Raw genomic sequence first — 13,596 nt, 5'->3', positions numbered from 1 at the left:
CATGCCAGTATGCAAGGCTAATATTTTGCATTTTTAGTAGAGACAGGGTTTTGCCATATTGGCCAGGCTGGTTTTGAACTCCTGACCTCAGGTGATCCAACCGCCTCGGCCTCCCAAAGTGTTGGGATTACAGGCATGAGCCACCATGCCCAGCTGAAAATAGGTATAATTTTAATATGAATTTAATGTTGATTTACTGATTTGGAGAAGGGAAAATCAGTCACATGACTGTGACAGACGTTGCAAATATTTTTTCCAAGATTGCATTTGCATTTGTTTTTTGACTTTCCTTATGGCAGTAATGCCACACCAACATTTTTCATTTGTAGGGAATCAAGTTTATCAATTTATTACTTCTATAACTCCTAAGTTGCAAAGGCCTTTTGTAATTCAATATTATAAAAACATTCTCCTATGGCTTCTTAGGTTTTTAATGGTTTTACATTTAAATCTCTGATCCATATGAAATTTATCTTGGTGTAAGTTATGAGGTATGGATCTCAATTTTCTTTTCCCCTTAGCTGTCTACCCTAGTGACCTGTCACAATTCATTGTTCTTATTTAGAAATGCACTTAATTTTTCCATATAAGCCACAGAACTTATTTGTCTGGCTTCAAAAAAATATTTTTGGTATTCTATTTGGCTTACTTTAAATGCATAGTATAACTTACGAAAACTGACATTTTCATGAAAAATAAAATTAGTTCTCTATGTACACTACCTCAAAATTGAACTTCAGATGAAGAAAAGGCATAACGTAAAAACTATAACTACAAAAATTTATGTGGAAGAGTAAATGTACAAGAATGGGCATAATAATTGTGAAAAAGAATTTTTAGTGTTGGTTTGTCAAGTTTCACAAAGTCATTTGAAAATTTTGACATGAATTGCACTGAATTTATATATTAATTAACAAAGAAACTGATGGTACATCTAGAATTCTACTTTTAAAAATGTCATTTATCAACATTACAATCCTAACCAGGGATACTTTTCCCTTCATTTATTGATATTATATCTTAAAAAACAGATAAGTAACTTTAGCTATTTTAAGCATTTTGTTAAAGCCTAAGCTTAATTTTGAGTTTTACATTCCCAGATATTATTCTCATTCATTCACTCATTTATTCATAAGTCTCTGGTTCTGTAATGTCCTTTACAGTCCTGAGCATTACCTCTATTTGCTGCTCAAGGGTTATTTTTAGTGCTGTCTAACCTTTTTTTCCTTGTCTTGATTTTAAAACTATCACAAATATTTAAGGTTGGCAGAAAATTAGGCTCTGAATAAGCAAGGCTTTACTATGACTTCAAAGAATTATTAATAAATAAGCTTCCTCTTATCTGGCAGTTTGAAAATGAGGTCTTCCCGTTTATCTAAAATTTTAGTGAAAAATTCGTTGGAAAGATATCATCTTGTGAAGAACAAATTTCAGTTAGTAAAGTTTCACAACAAAACTAAATTGGACAAATTATTCTATGATAATGGTAGTTATCATAGGAAGGCACTGTTCTAAGTGCTTAAAAACATTAAATAATTGAATCCTCTATTGTTTAATAGATACTTTTAGGTATTAGAGTATCGCATGGCATTCAGATGAACATCAGCTGCAAATGTATGGACAAGTGGGATAAGAAGGATTTAGGTTAAGAGTGTAGGACTAACAGAGCTTACGATAAATATAAATTGGTCAATTTTATGATCAGATGTATTATTCTCTCCAACTTTATGAAACCATACAGTAGCTATCAAGTGATGAATATAAGTTCTGATTTACTAGGTAATATCTTATGTTTTCTTTTAAACCTTATTAGTTTGCCCATAAATCTTATTCTAAAGCCATCCCTAAAACTACACATTAAAAACTAATATCAACACAAAGTCAAATGAATCTTTAGGGGACATCATACAGTTTTGTAAGTGGAAGGGTTACACGTAATAAAATATAAAACATAAATGCTTTATAGGAACTCTAACAAAAGGAGCTGATTTATATACCATGATCTTTTACACCACGATCTTTATTTTTTTTAGATAAACTACAAAATTTTTTTTTGAGACAGAGTCTCGCTCTGTTGCCCAGGCTGGAGTGCTATGGCATGATCTCTGCTCACTGCAATCTCTGCCTCCTGGGTTCAAGTGACTCTCGTGCCTCAGCCTCCTGAGTAGCTGGGATCACAGGAATGCATCACCACACACTACTAATTTTTACATTTTTAGTAGACGGGGTTTTACCATGTTGCCCAACCTGGTCTCAAACTCCTAACCTCAAGTTATTCACCCGCCTCAGCATTCCAAAAGTGCTGGGATTACAGGCATGAGTCACTGTGCCTAGCCTGATACCATGATGTTTAGAATAAGACATACTTCCACATTATAGGAATGACTTCTTCAATATAACATTTATTAAAATTCTTCCATAGGCCAAGTTTATAAAGTTGATGTGAATTCAGAAGTATGACAATTTGAGCCATTCTAAAAGATTTTTACAATAGGTTAATTATATGAAGACTTGCCTCAAATTTTAGTTTTATGTATTGCTTATACCTCAAATTAATCTGGTCTTCATTTAACAATTAAAAGATCCATTGAACTTAATTTCAAAAGTTTATTAGTATGTGAACGGTATGCAGAAACTTTACCATTTTAGCAACTTTTCTGAAATAATTTCAAAATGTAAAGTTAAAAAAATAAGGTAGCCACTGTTTACTCTCTATGCAGTCAAACAATGGAAAGTGTAGAATGTTTAATGAAGTAATGATATTTACCATAATGCCCATCAGTTATTTTCCTTTTAACAAGGCTATTAAAAATAAATATCATTTTCTATTGGTAAATTAAAGATATATCGTTCTCTCTGATACCCTCCTTCCAAAACACATACTTTAGAACATATAGATTTTGAAAAAAAAAAAAAACTAGGGAGTATACAATGGTACAATCACTTTGGTGTTACCATTGGTAGGTTTTTTAAAAGTAAAACATTTATCTACCCGATGATGAACAATGCCACTCCTAGGTATTTAGCCAAGATAAATAAAAACACACACTTTCAAAAAATTATATGGCAGCTTTATTCATGATAGTAACAAATTGGAAACCACCAAAATGACCATTGATAGGTGAATAAAATATATTCATACTCAGCAATAATAAGGAATGAACTACTGATACAACAACAAAGTGGAATGAAAGAACCTGGACACAGAGTATTTTTAGTCTAAGAGGAGCAAAACTAATCTATTGTGACAGAAATCAGAAAGTGGTGCCTCTTGAGTAGTAGCGGTTAAGAAGGATTGAAGGGCCATAAGGAAACTCTCTGGATAACTGAACTGTTCTATACCACATTTTCAATATCCACAATAATTGTATATTGTAAAAATAAAGCATATAAATTATACCTCAATTGAAATGAAAATTATTCTCTCCTTAAAATACATTTTCTAAATGAATATGTAACAGAAACAATAATGGAAGTTTTAACATTTCTATTTTTATGATGCTTACCTGTCTAAGAGCTGATCGTGTTTTTCTAAAGCATCCTTTTCAGCCATCACTGCTCGTTCCTTTTCAGCCACAGCATTATCCCTTGCTTCTCGGAGATTTCTAAATTTTAAACATGGATTTCAGTTATTTCAAATGCGTGATTTATCTATGTTCTTTCTTAAAGATGGACTATCTGACAATCTTAAGGACCCATCTGAGAAGGTGGGGACCCAAAGTGTACACTATATAAACCTGCCTGGCTTGGTTGAGTGTCTAAGAGCAGGATACACCAGTGTAGGTGCAAATATGGTCTATCTCTATGTCACACCACCCTTCTCCACACGGGTCAAAGGGTAGGCTAACCAGTTTGTATATACAGTAATTTATGTATTCCTTACGAGAATCCAATGAGATAGGTGTAATTACTCATATATTATCCACCAGAAAACTGAGGTTTTGGGAGGTTAATAAATGTCCCATAGAATATTTTAAGTGAAAGATATATTGTGGAGAATCAAAATAAAAGTGCAGTTTGGGATATGAGCAAGAGAATCATTGAAATGACGAACCTTGAAGTCTCAGTTATATAGGAAGGAATGGGAAGGAAACACAGGTTGACAGACAGGAGAAAGTAGAAGGGACAAAGAATTAGAGGTCCTGATAAGATATGACAGATTAAGTCAAAGTGTAATAGTTGTACAAGCAAGATAGAAGACTGGAGAATGGTGATTTGGAGGTAGAACAGCACTTTTCAGTGGCAGAATTTTGGTGGCTAACAAGATAGGGTATGAAAATTAGTATGACTAAATTAAGTAGAGCTGAGATGAAGGTCAATATTCGTGTAGGGCTCAAGGAAGTATGAAGCTAGGGTATTGGAAGTCATCTACTTAACAGTTGTGAGGACACTAGGAAGGAACTGAAATTGTAGAAAGAATACATTTAGTGTCAGTTAAGGGGAGCTGGAAGATAACAACAATGACTAATTGGGAGATTACACAGCTAGCCATGAGCTTCCAAAGATCAAAACTTTTGCCTTTTAATCAAGATGAAACTTTGAATCAAAAAAAAAAAATACCAACAGTAAATTTCTTTCAGATAGTCACCTATTTTTTTTTAAATCTCCTTCTCTAGCAGTTACAACATAAATAAAAAGAATGTAATATAAATGATTTTGCTCACTTAATCCCTACAAAGCCCTTTATGTTATAACCTACTTTTTAGCTGAGTAAACTGAAGTTTAGAGAGCTCATGTACCTAGCCTCAAGTCACATAGCCTAACAGGACCATAATTTGAATCCAGTTATTTCCTACTCCAAAGCCAGGGCTTTTTACATCATGCCACACTATCTCTCATGAAAAACTGGACTGGAAATTATTATTTTTTATTATTCATATAGAATGTGAGTAGGGAGTCATGAAAGCCATAAAGTTTGAATAAACCTATCTACTGAATATTGGATAGAAATGCTTAGTAGTCATACTTGCTGTACCAGTACTCAATCTAGTCTTTTGCATGGTGGTGCTGTCACAGGATCCTTGGGTTGTCACTTTGTCAGCTGGAAACCTTTGTGGCCAGTGGTGCCTTTGCCCAAGTTATGCTCAGGCCCACTGGGCTTGTTCCACCCACTCGGCCTCACAGGCTGTACTCGGCTCAAGATATACTGGCCGGGATCCCACACCTGCCGAGGGCAAGCCAAGTGCAGAGCAGCAAGGGGTGCGTGAGCAAGTGAGCGAGTGCAGGGTTCAACCACTGCGCACATCCGGGCACACCGGCTGCCGTGGGGTAGGCGGCTCCAGGCATCCTGTGAGGCTGCGACTGGACAGGCATACTGAAAGCAGCTTCCACTGCTGGCACCGGGGAATGTGGTAGTGTCCGGAAGCTTGGAGATGCCAGGAACTGTAGATCCCCAAACAGGTGTCAGAGCCCTTGCTCAGGGAGCTCCTAGGTCTGGGCTCCCCAAAGGGCTGCAGCAATTCTCTCCTTGTTGCAATGTGGCGAGTGAGGGGCATGTTTCAGCCCTTTTTGTGTTACAGCTCTTTCAGTCCCACCATTAAGCAGGTCCCAAGTTCTTGTCCTGTGTCCAGGAAGAATGAGGTACACAGACAACTGGAGCATGAATAAGGCAAAGAGGTGCTTTCCTGAGCGGCAGTACAGCTCTCAGGAGATCTGGAGTGGGTAGCTCCTAACTGCAGGCAGGCCATCCCAATGTCTGCTCAGCTCTCAGCTGAGAGAAGACCCACAGTTGGTAGCTCCTCTCTGCAGGCAGATCGTCCAGACGTCTGCCAGAGTCTGGGGTTTTTGTGGGCGTCAGTGGGGAGGAAGTATATGCTGATTGGTCCATAGGTGGCAATGGGTGGGCCGGGGGAAAAAAGTACCGTAAGTTCTCACTCTGTTCTGTGAAACTGGTGGTGCAACTCCCATGCTCCAGGCCATCCCTGGCTTGAGGTGGGGCTTCACCGGGGACCCATCCCTTTCTGCCCAGGAGCCTGCCTGCCTCCTGCCGCCATCAACCAGCTGTAACCTGGTGCCTAGGCTGGAGTGCCAAAGGGCACCTGCAGGCCTGCACCAAGCCGCCCTCATCCTCCACTTTGGCCAGCCTCCCTCCCGTGCTTGTCAGTGTCCAAAGTCCAGAAGAGGCCGAGGTGGCAGGGGGCTGGGGTGTCAGCAATGCCCCAAGAGCAGGCACACCTGCAACAGTGCCCAGGCTTGGCCTCAACTTTGCTCTGAAATCAGAGTGGGTGTTGGGACTAGGGAGAGGTCAGGCAGCGGGAACAGGCATTTCTGAGCCTGTGGGGGAAGGTGGCTCCCTAGGCTGAAGATAGTGAGGGAATGCCTGGGTCCGCAGCTGCGACTGGGCCGCTGCAGCTGCGCCTGGGAGGGCTCCCGCCCCTCCAACTCCGAAGGGGTCTGGGTTTCTGCCTGTTTCTGGCTCCTGCTGGCTCAGTGGAGCATGCAGCCCTGGATGCGCCTCCCCCACTGCAGCTGGCATCTTTACAGCAGCTGCTCCAGATGGGCCGCTGCTGCCATCAATATTAACAACAAATTTAAAATTTTAAAAATGTCAACCATTAGAGATTTGTCAGTAAAATAGTTTACGAGCCAGAAATAAAATAGTTTCTTCAGAAATGTTGGAGTATAGGTAACTCTTATTGAAAAGAAAGTAAACTACTTTTGTGGGTTACTATCTAAGTGGAAGTGCATTCTAAAGTAGCTATCAAAAAATGGCATATTGTTATTTTCAGATGTCATCCTGATTGCAACAACCTTCAAAAATATTCTCAAACTGAAACATAAAAAATTAATGTTATAGATAGAATAAAATTCTCAAACTATATTAAACATTTATATATTTTTCATTTCGAAATGATGTAAATATTTTAGTCAGTAAATCACCACAAATTGGTTTCAATGTTCATTTCTCAAATACAGCCTCATTATTCTATATGTTATTTCGGCAGCACAATTACAGGTAGATCACATTTACAGGACTAATGAACCACGAATGCTCAATTGGTAGATGGAGAAGCTTCAGTCCCTAATAACATTTCCTTTCTTGCAACAATGGACATAAGAAATGAAAACAAGACACAGGGAATGAAATAAAACCTAGAACAAGCTAACATCAGGGCTTGTGAAAGGAGGTATGATTAGAGGGTACTATGTTAAGTACTATGTTAAGGCATAAATAAAATTCTATGGCCACAAAGAGGAGTCGATTATTCTTTACTGGACTAAGAGAGGTAGGTGAATAAAGTGAAACATTTTTTAAAAGTGACATGTAAGTTGGGCCTTGAAGGACAAATAGGTAAAGCAATTCAGAAAGAGAAAACAGAAATGAACTGGGGAATGGACCAGAAGAAGCTAAGGCTTCCACCAAGAGGTCCTCTCACAAGCGTTTGTGGGTAACATTTCTGTGTAAACCCAATCTCCTTATCAAGTACCACACCTTCCATATCCAGTCCAAAACCTGCATTCTTTAGCAAAAAGCAGCATAATTCCTTGTAAGAAATAGATACTTTATTTAATATTACCAATTCACAGGTTTCATATGAAGTCTGAGAGAGAAAAACTGAATGTATTCTTCCACTGACAATAATAGCAATAGCATACTGTTTACCATGTGCCAGAAGCCGTTCTAAGCACTTTACATATCATAACTCATTTAATTGTCACAACAATCCCACACAGCAGTTGTATCGGTACCTCCATTTTACAAATGATAAGATTAAAACACAAAGAGGTTAAGTATTAGCTTAAAGTCACACAGGAAGTATGCTACAGAGCCCAAATGTGCACCCAAACAATTTGGCTCCAGAGTCTGTGCTGTGAATCATACTATGCTGCCTCTTAAAATTTCCTTTGCTTCACAGATGTTTTCTCCTTGAGAAATTCTGACATTATGAGATTTATATTACATGACCACCTCAAGGCACCAATAGATGTAAAATCAAAATAAGCCTTGAAAGAATTGTGAATATATTATACATTAGCTTTTATGGCCCACAGTATATAATATGCTCTTTCAAAAATAAACTGTTTGATAAAATGCTAGATGTATTCCTTCCACAGATAAGACAATAACTTTCATATAACTAATAAGTAATCCATTTCTAAATGTTAAATGCATTAGAAAATATAACAAATACAATTACAGAACAAATTACAGGAATTCAAATGTTCTTCAAAAGAGAAACTTGAAAAATTGATAGAAGCTATTTGTAGCATGTACAAGCTAATGAAGCTCAAGTTTTAGAAGTCCAAACCAAGTGTATAATCAAATGTAATTATAACAAAGAAAGATAAGTGTTTTAAAATGCAAAAATCTGAATATATCATCCTTAAAATACTTTTATAAAGTTAACGTTAGATTCCAATGCTGTGTTTTTCATGATTCTTTCATGTTGTTTCCTAGCAACTCTATGTATCTCCCATATACACATACGTATTTCTCTCATCCACCTACGTTGTGGGATGGAGACATATTGAGAGGAAAGATTGAAGAAAATAAATCTTAAATAAATACTATGTGAAACGCAAAGGGAAAGTGAGTATACTACTTTTATAACTAGAGTGTTCAAATAATGTATTTTTCAACCTGGGGCACTTTTTAGAATAAAAGAGGGTGCTATTAAAAATTATGCCAAAGAGGGCCGGGCGTGGTGGCTCACGCCTGTAATCCCAGCACTTTGGGAGGCCGAGGCAGGTGGATCATGAGGTCAGAAGATCGAGACCATCCTGGCTAACACGGTGAAACCCTGTCTCTACTAAAAATACAAAAAAATTAGCCAGGCGTGGTGGCGGGTGCCTGTAGTCCCAGCTACTCCAGAGGCTGAGGCAGGAGAATGGCGTGAACCCGGGAGGCGGAGCTTGCAGTGAGCCAAGATTGCGCCACTGCACTCCAGCCTGGGCGACAGAGCAAGACTCTGTCTCAAAAAAAAAAAAAAAAAAAAACCACAAAAATTATGCCAAAGAAACACGCACAAACCACTACTTTATTAGACAAACCAAGAGATATGGCTACTTAAATTATAACATTCAAATGAGAAACTTAAAAAGTTCTTTTTTTTTTTTTTTTTTTGAGACAGAGTCTCACTCTGTCGCCCAGGCTGGAGTACAGTGGCGCGATCTCAGCTCACTGAAAGCTCTGCTTCCTGGGTTCACGCCATTCTCCTGCCTCAGCCTCCTGAGTAGCTGGGACTACAGGTGCCCGCCACCACGCCCGGCTAATTTTTTGTATTTTTAGTAGAGACGGGGTTTCACCGTGGTCTCGATCTCCTGACCTCGTGATCCGCCCGCCTCGGCCTCCCAAAGTGCTGGGATTACAGGCGTGAGCCACCGCGCCCAGCCAAGAGTTAAGTTCTTAATCATTTACTTAAATAAAAGGGTTTTAATATTATAACAAAATAGACATAGTTCATATGCAATATAGTGCCATTTGTGCATCAGATAATTTAATACACAGAAGTTTATTCAACAGTAGCTCACAACCGAAACTTGAAAACCTCATTATAAAACATTCATAACAACAGACTAACGTACAGGGTAGAATGTATTTGCCTACTACTAGATGATAAATTTCACAGTACCAATAGGCTAAATCTATATTTATATCTGAAAAGTGGTAAGAAAAATGTCAGAAGAATGAGAAAAACTTTAGGACCCTTCAAAATTCAAACAGTATCAAATCACAGTTTGGCAATGCAAGGAATACGTCTCAGCCTGAATAAACATCCCTAATGCCTCAGAACTTAAAATTTACCGTAAATTTAAGCATAAATAGTGAAAAAACAAAAACAAAAACAAACAAAAAAAACCCATGGCTGTCAGAAGAGCTCAGCAGGCGCAACTAAGCAATCCAAACTCTTCCTTCTGTCTTCAAGTAAAAATATTTTTGGCTAATAGAAGTAAATATATTTTTCTAGTTAGAACAACAAAGGATTAAAATAGGCTGTTTTATATGACAGGCTTATTTATAGGAAAAGTGTTTGAATTTATCATCTCTACCTCCAGAGTCTTCCTGGACACAACATAAAACTGCTCATTTCCATATCTGATGCCTTTGTTTTTAAGATGGCACAAAATAGAAGGGTTGCATGTAGATTATCTTGTTTCTATTCTATGACTGTAGTTTTACCTTTATCATAGATGACTGAAAAGTTAACGAGTAGGACATAAAAACGAAATAAGCAAAGTGGAAATCTTATTTAATAAATTTCTTGGGAGAAGCTATACATTTTAAGAGTAGAAACTTTTTGAGATCATTGTTGACTGAAAATGCTACACTTTCCTATCCTTTTATTATAGTTGGTGCCTTGGTTTAAAAGTTTGTGTCCTCCAAAACTCATGCTGAAATTTAACTGCCATTCTAACAGTATTAAGAAGTGGGACCTGATAATGGTGATTAGGCCACGAGAGTGGGAATGGTGCCATTATAAAAGAGTGAGTTTGGCTCCCCCTTGCTCTGTCTCCCACCTTCTTGCCTTATGCCATGTGATAATGTAGTGAGAAGGCTCTTGCCAGATACCAGTACGTAGATATTGGACTTCCCAGCCTCCAGACCTGTGAGCCAATAAACTTCTGTTCATTATAAATTATCCAGTCTCAGGTATCCTGTTATAGCAGCACAAAATGGACTGAAGACAATTGGTGCTCAAGCAGATTTTTGTTTGTTTCTAGACATGAAAACTTAAGCACAAAGTAGATAAACATTGAACCCAAATTATGGTTGAAAAATTATAAAAAATTTAAGTACCAAAATGCAAAATATTTGCTTAAATCCATTAATGTGTTAAGATTTACAAAGTAGCTGACAGGATAAAAGGTAACATATCAAAATGAAACAGAATGAATCTGGTAGATGGTTAACTAACTACTATATATCTTGTCACTACACTCAGTCCTGATCAAATCCATTATAAACCTTTGAGTAGGTTTTCATCTAAACCAACAGCCACCTAATTTCTAAAAAGTAGTACCAATTCATTCTTTCATTCAATAAATATTACGTATACTGAGCATTTACTGCGTACCAGGCACTGGTACCTGGGAGTCCAGGACTGAACGATACATGAAAACTCCTACACTCATGGAGATCACATTCTAGTAGGAAAAATACCCCAAAGTAAATAAATATGTAGTATGTTGGTAGATTAAAAACAAAGCAAAGACAACGTAGAACAAAGTCAGAAAAGACCACAAGAACAGGTGTATCATCAGGAGTAGATGGTTACGCGGTGGAAACTGAATACAAAGGACCTGAGGTATGAGCATGCCTACAAGTAAAAGAACAGGAGGCCAGCATGACTATGCGAGTGACCAGAAGAAAATCCTAAATGAGGATAGGGTAACTGAATACTGATCAGGTAGGATCACAGGCCACTGTAATCATTTAAAGTTTTACTAAGTTTAATGATGGGGAGACTTTTTATTTGAGTAGAGTGATCCAACTTGACTTATCATTTAACAAGAACTGTGCTAAGAGACTGAAGAGGGCAAGGAAGAAAGCTGGGGACCACTTAAGAGGCCACTGCAGTAATTTTTAGGCAAGAAATAATGGTGACTTGAAGCAAGGTAATATACGTGAGGCAGAGATCATAAATCCAAAAGGATTTGCTAATGAATAGAATATGGAATTGAAAAAAGATGACTTCAGGTTTTTGGTCTGGGCAAGTGGAAGAATAGAGTTGTCTTTAATTCAACTGGGTAAGACTGAAGGTGGAGCAGAATTGGGAGGTAGAATGGAACAGAAATTTGCTTCTGAACACATTAGGATGAATATTATTAATAGACAACCAAGTGGAAATGCCATGGAGGCAGCTGCAAAAGTTGTCAAGAAGATGAGGAGGAATCAACAAAGAGAATGAGTAGGTGCAGCTAATGAGGAAGAGAAAAATTTAATAGTGTGTGACAATATGGAAGCTAAAGAACGTGTTCCCAGGAGTAGGGAGTGATCAACTGTGTTACATACTGCTAGTAAGGTCAAGTATGGTAAGAACTGAGAATATGACTACTGGATTTGGGCAACATGAAGGTCTTAGGGGCTTTGGTAAAAACATCTTTGTTGGAGTAGTACGGGGGTGCCAAACACTTGATAGTGGATATGAACACACACTTCTCAAAAGAAGACATTTATGTGGCCAAGAAACATGAAAAAAAGCTCATCATCACTGATCATTAGAGAAATGCAAATCAAAACCACAATGATACCATCTCATGCCAGTCAAAATGGCAATTATTAATAAGTCAAGAAACAACAGATGCTGGTGAGAAGCAGGAATGCTTCTACACTGTTAGTGGGAGTGTAAATTAGTTCAACCGTTGTGGAAGACAGTGTAGCGATTCCTCAAGGATCTACAAGAAGAAATAACATTTGACCCAGCAATCCCATTACTAGATATATACCAAAAGGACTATAAATCACTCTACTATAAAAGGAATATAAACCAGTCTACTATAAAAAGACACATGGACACATATATTTATTGCAGCACTATTTATAGTAGCAAAGGCATGGAACCAACCCAAATGACCATCAATGATAGACTGGATAAAGAAAATGTGGTACATATACACCATGGAATACTACACAGTCATAAAAAGGAATGAGATCATGTCCTTTGCAGGGAAATGGATACGAAGCTAGAAACCATCATCCTCAGCAAACTAACACAGGAACAGAAAACCAAATACCACATATTCTCACTCATAAGGAGGAGCTGAACAATGAGAACACACAGAAACAGGGAGGGGAACAACACACACTGGGGCCAATTGGGGGGTGGGGGGCAAGGGGAGGGAGAGCATTAGGACAAACAGCTAATGCATGTGGGGCTTAAAACCTAGATGACCCGTTGATAGGTGCAGCAAACCACCATGGCACATGTACACCTATGCAACAAACCTACATGTTCTGCATTTGTATCACAGAACTTAAAATAAAATAAACTAAAATAAAAAAGAAAAGAAAAATAAAGTCTTCTTTGCTAACTTCAAAAATTATAAACGCTTGTCTGGGAATGGTAGCTCACACCTGTAATCCTAGCACTTTGGGAGGCTGAGGTCAGGGGGGAGGATCACTTGAGCTCAGGAGTTCAAGACCCAGCCTGGACAAAACAGTAAGACTTCATCCGTGTGAGTGTGTGTGTGTGTGTGTATAAATAAAATTATAAATGCTTTTATAAAGCTCTAATGATCCATACTCAGCCCTCAAGCATGGAATGTCGTTTGCAAATTCTCTTAAAAGACAGAGTTTCTCCATCATTCTCAGCAAACTAACACAGGAACAGAAAACCGAAACACTGCATGGTCTCACTCATAAGTGGGAGTTGAGCAATGAGAACACATGGAAACAGGGAGGGAAACATCATACACTGGGGCCTGTCGGGGTGAAGGGCTAGGGGAGGGATAGCATTAGGAGAAATACCTAATGTAGATGACAGGTTGATGGGTGCGGCAAACCACCATGGCATGTGTATACCTATGTAACAAACCTGCACGTTCTGCACATGTATCCCGGAACCTAAAGTATAATAATAAAAAAAGACAGAATTTCTATTTTAAGTAAATTACCTTCAAAATTGTAGTTTTGATCGGAAATATTTGATCAGTTTA

General features: G+C 38.1%; 1 protein-coding gene across 3 annotated transcripts in view; it reads right to left on the bottom strand.

Annotated features, from left to right (window-relative positions):
- Positions 1-13,596, bottom strand: part of PIBF1 (progesterone immunomodulatory binding factor 1) — a 225,706-nt gene that overhangs the window by 148,787 nt on the left and 63,323 nt on the right. For 2 of the 3 annotated variants that reach the window (XM_003257435.4, XM_030813486.1), the window contains one exon: positions 3,507-3,605. In XM_003257435.4, the coding sequence (XP_003257483.2) occupies positions 3,507-3,605 (99 nt within the window). Of the gene's footprint in view, positions 1-3,506; positions 3,606-10,458; positions 10,546-13,596 lie in introns of all 3 variants that reach the window. The other variant, XM_030813487.1, reaches the window with a different exon arrangement.

Source organism: Nomascus leucogenys, chromosome 5, assembly GCF_006542625.1.
Source record: "Nomascus leucogenys isolate Asia chromosome 5, Asia_NLE_v1, whole genome shotgun sequence".
NCBI lineage: Eukaryota > Metazoa > Chordata > Mammalia > Primates > Hylobatidae > Nomascus > Nomascus leucogenys.
Note: the sequence above shows the minus strand (reverse complement) of the source record. Positions and strands in the feature narration are given on the sequence as shown.